Source organism: Danio aesculapii, chromosome 15 (genome assembly GCF_903798145.1).
Source record: "Danio aesculapii chromosome 15, fDanAes4.1, whole genome shotgun sequence".
Classification (NCBI taxonomy): domain Eukaryota; kingdom Metazoa; phylum Chordata; class Actinopteri; order Cypriniformes; family Danionidae; genus Danio; species Danio aesculapii.
In genome coordinates, this window is record NC_079449.1 from 45,299,756 (window position 1) to 45,304,755 (window position 5,000).

The 5,000-nt window shown below is 40.6% G+C and overlaps 1 protein-coding gene across 2 annotated transcripts in view; it reads right to left on the reverse strand.

Moving 5' to 3' along the window:
• LOC130242287 (uncharacterized) overlaps nucleotides 1-5,000 on the reverse strand; it is a 16,400-nt gene that overhangs the window by 7,472 nt on the left and 3,928 nt on the right. For both annotated transcript variants that reach the window (XM_056474362.1, XM_056474361.1), the window contains exons 3-4: nucleotides 4,849-4,929; nucleotides 740-875 (exon numbers count right to left, since the gene is read on the reverse strand). In XM_056474362.1, the coding sequence (XP_056330337.1) occupies nucleotides 740-875; nucleotides 4,849-4,929 (217 nt within the window). The remainder of the gene's footprint in view (nucleotides 1-739; nucleotides 876-4,848; nucleotides 4,930-5,000) is intronic.

Here is a 5,000-nt window from a genome sequence, read left to right on the forward strand (position 1 = left end):
GGTACACCTCATGTGCTTTATTCAGTGTTAAATGCTAATAATGTGAGTCTGAACGCCATTTTACATGACATTTATTGCCATATACTGAATACAGCAGCAGATAGTTCACCTCAGATCTGTACAATAAAACTTTAGAACTGTGAATCAGTATAAACCAACACATATCAGTGATTCAGCATCTACATTTAATAATGGTAAAGAGGTTTAACATGTATTAATTACATTATAAACCTTACCATATCGCTGGAGTGCAGTGAGTGCACTATTCTGTGCTTCTGAATGGCTGTATTTAAATTTCTGTCGTGTTTCATCCAGTGCAAAAAGCCAAACTGCTCATCACTGCGTATCTCATCATGTAGTGTGTTGTTAGGACACGGGGTTACTATGTAACCTGCTCACCTAATGTTTACGCTCATAATATTTATATTACTTGCTAATCTATAACCACAACATGTGGAACTCTGCATCTGAGTCTCATTTCAGAGGCTGCTAATGTCTGTTACAGATGCATGCTTAGAGAGCCTTCATGATTGAATGTATTAACAATGCTGTTTTCCACCAAGGCAACCCGGGGTGCTGAAATATAATTGGCTAAACTCGCGGGTTAAAGGGACCAATACAAAGACAGACGTTTTGGCATGGAAAGCACATTAATCAGAGTATTGTCTTAATCATATTAAAATCAGAGTATTGCTGTCCACGTAAACATACTCAGTGAAACAGAATAAAGCACCAGCACCTGCACACACAACGATTGAGATCGCAATAACCATAATTATGGCGGTGACGACGAGAAGTATCACCATCCATACTCTGAGTTTCCACACCACCACCTCATTGAGGTCTTCCTTCAGGCTCTGCAGCTCCCGACGACACTGTAAACACACAGAGGAAGTTATCATACGGTTATTATACTGTACAACAGTGTCATTATTGAGCTTATTTTGCGATGTGGAAGTGCGCTCGATTTTTTAGACACTCCCATTCAGTCGCCTATAAGAGAAATGACTAGGAATAATAAATGGCAGAAAACGACTAAACCACTTGCTCTACAAACAAGATTGTCCATGACTAAACATAAAATTAGAATAACACAATTCAAGAGTTCACACTTAGCTGGTGATTGATTAAAAAGCTTGTTTGGTATACTGTCCCGGGAGAGAGCGCTGAGCTCATCAGATCCTCGAGCCTGGGGCTTCCGCCCGTTTGCAAGGCGATAGGGGAGTCTGAGCTCAGGTAGATCTGGAGAACTCCCCTACTGTAGGAGCTAATGAACAGATAGTGATTGCTCTTAAGAGATAACTATTTACTATGAGCATGTCTATGGTGCCGATTTGGATTAGTCGATTAACTTAAGCTGCATGTTTTTTGACAGTGGGAGGAACCTGGGGGAAACCCATGTGAGCATGGGGAGAACGTGTAAACTCCGCACAGAAACATCGGCTGGCTTGGTAAAAACTAGAACCACTGATGTTCTTGCAGTGAGGCAACAGTACTAACCACTGGGCCACCATGCCACTCATCTAGGAAAGGAGGAGGAGTAGGGGTGGAAGGGGGGATTCTTCAAAACCAAGATGGCTGTGATATGGAGCTTAGGGTATTTATAGTGGCTTAGGAATCGTCTGATTGGTGAAACAAATTAAATAATGCGAGATCGGCTGCAAGCAATCATAAGCACGTGATCCTCTCGAAACTAGTTTATAAATAAACTTCACTAAGAAAAGATCAATCTGCAACATCAAGCAGCATAACGAGCTGTTTTTAATGTACAAATGAAATCAAAACTAACAATATTGATTGTGTTAGCTCACAATGCTAGATTAGCGGTGAACAACTCATCTGTGTGTGTCATTAAGACAAAAAAATTATTTGCCCTTGTAATGTAAAATTGTAATCTGAAAATGCACTTCCTGTTTGTTCTCAGTTAAATTCTCAGATTACCTGTCTGAGGTATTGGGCGGGGCCAACATACTTAACCACGCCCCTCCAGCTGTCAGTTATGACAACAGAAACGGTGAGGAGGAGGAGTCTGTTAACCGTCCCCAAACCCTTTTCCTCATCTTTCTGAATGTAACGCCTACTTTAAAACATCCAATCAGCTCGCAGTAGAAAAAACAAGCCACGCCCACTGCTTTTCCATTTAATATTCAGTCTCTCTAGGAACTGCATTACAATTCGAAAAAAAAAAAAACGGTTGCAGCTTCTGGTTCATGCGGACTTTAACATCTATAAATCGATAAGGTCAATAAGGCCCCGTTTACACTGTCGGGTCTTGATGCCCAATTCCGATTTGTTGCCTATATCCAGGCTCACACGGAATCTGAGCGCAGAATTCCGCAGATTTTCCACAGATACAATACAATACAGTTTGTACGGTAATTTGTTCTGTCTTTTAGTAGATCTATTATATGAGAGACTTGCTATATTTAAGTAAATATAATTGGATTTGCAATTTAAATAAAAGTTAAAAAGATTTAATTTTTTATTTCATTTATTAAGGTTTTAGTTATGATACTCCCAAAATAATTCCGCAGATTTTTACCAAAATTCTCTGCAGAAATAGCAAAAAACGTCCGCAGATTCCGTCTGGCCCTACCTATATCTGATTTTTTTGCCTGTCCGTTTACACGTTCTTTTAATTGTGACCCATATCCAATTCATGTGTTTACACTTGGCATACAATTTACGATGTTGCGCATGTGTAAAGGCGGGTTCCAGCATCTGCGCAACGATGGACGTAATTGTCTTGCTTTTATCTCTGCGAAGTTTGCCCAACTTTAAAATGATTTTGAAGCAGAGGAGGATGGAAAGGGCCGTCATCGCAGCTTGTGCCTATAGTTTATATATGGTGTCCTCCACTGACTCATCTCCCCACAGGGCACGAAGGCAGGTAACTTCTGCCATCGACCACTGATCACTTTCCTCCTCCATATTTCCTCTGTTGTTGTTTCGTCTACCGTGGGGAAGCACCACATTTTCGCAAGTGGTGTACTAAACGGAGCGCCTCAATAAATCCGATCTGCCTGTCGCATTGTCACATATCCGACTTATATCTGAATTATTTCCACATACAGTATGAAGGAGGCTTGAAACCGATCTCTGAATATCAGAATGTGTGCTTTTTTTTGTGTTTAAAAGATCCGATCTGTGTCACATATGAGCAAAAAATCAGGAATTGGGTCACATTTAACTGGCAATGTAAACGGGGTCTAAGGATTCACATATACATATACACACATACATACATACACACACACATCCTTCTGGATGCTTAAATACATTTACAAATTGCTTATGAAAACCACATCTTCCTGTCGGAACCAATAGCCTAGTGGTATTGTTCGCCGACATATAGCACAGACGTGCTCACGACGACCCGAGTTCGATTCCTGGCTCGAGACGCTTTGCCAATCCTTCCCCTCTCTCTGCTCCCAATGCTTTCCTGTCTGAAATCTCTACTGTCCTATCATAATAAAAGGTGAAAAACCCCTAAAAATAATTAGATATAAAAAAACACATTCTCCTAAAAAACAAAGCATAACGATTGACTTAAAGGGCACCTATGGTAAAAAAATCAACTTTTCAAGCTGTTTGGACAGACATATGTGCATGTATGGTGTATAGACCGTCATATTGGGGTGATATAAGCACACCCAGTGCTTTTTTTTCAATTTAACAACATAAAAACGGTGGACCAATTGGAGCTGTTTTCAAACCGACCGCAACTTTACGTAGGAGAGCGGTCCCCCCGCCCACCAATATTGATTGACAGGCGCGTCATCATATCCTCAGTTTGTTGATTCACGTCCGCCATTTTCAGCGTGAGTCGAAGCGATATCACTAAAGGAACACGCTAGCTCTATTTTTAGATGCAAGGCTCATTGGGCTCAACACAAGATCAATATTCTCTACATTATCGCTCTAATCGGAATTATTGGTGTATCTTTAGGTAGGTTTGCAAACATGTGTACTTCTCATTGAGTCTACCTTATACTTCAGCCGTTTGCATTTCTCGCGATCCCAGAAGCTCCCTGTGATCTTAACTAGCATGCGTTTTAGAATTCTAAACATAGGTTTCTATCAGGGTACACTCAAGTCGACGGCTGGGCGCCGCGGACCGCTGCAGAAACCTATGTTTAGAATTCAAAAATGCGTGGCGCGACGATTCGGGACACTTCATGTTTCTTCCGTGCCACAGAGAGTGTCTGGTGTGCCATGAAAAGTTAATTCAGTGTGCGTGGTTATTAGTCTCGTCGGTGTACAAGCTCGGCACTTGAAACTAGCACACAGTTGGCTGTAAAACTGTACAAAGACACAAATGATTTTGTACTCTCTGCTTGGTCTGTGTCAGAGTCATACATGTACGACTAAATGGTGATCCTCTCTCTCCTTCTCCTTCTCTGAGTCTGCCTGTCAGACTCTGTTGCAAACGCAGAGCAGGTGAGCTCATGGCCCCGCCCCCTTGTTACGTTGGGCGGGAAGCCAAAACTAATCTACATGTGAAGCAACACACCCATAAATCAGCGAGCTGTGGACACGCCCCCAACATGACACTTTTTAACACATTATAATAAAACAATCTGAATTGTGTTTTAAACTGAACCTAAACTGGCACACTCAGAAGAACCATAATATTAATATTAAATCATAAAAAAGAAGTAAACTATGTGCCCTTAAAAAAAAAAAAAAGATAAATATTCACTATTTAGCTTTTTTTTGAGGAAACTCACTTCATTACAAAATGCTTCTTGATTTAAGCATTTTTAGATATTTGGACTAGAAACAAGACAAAAACTTGTTGTTTCATGATTGAGGTAACAGTTGTTGTTTTTTTTTAATCAGAGTTACCTTTGAGGTTTCAGTTGAAGAGTCATTATGATCAACATGGACTCCATCCAGTTCATGCGCTTCTACATTATTCTCCAAACCCTGAAAACACACAAATCCAGACAAACAGGTCAAACTAAACCGAGAGATCAGTTTTCTGCAATGTAAATGCG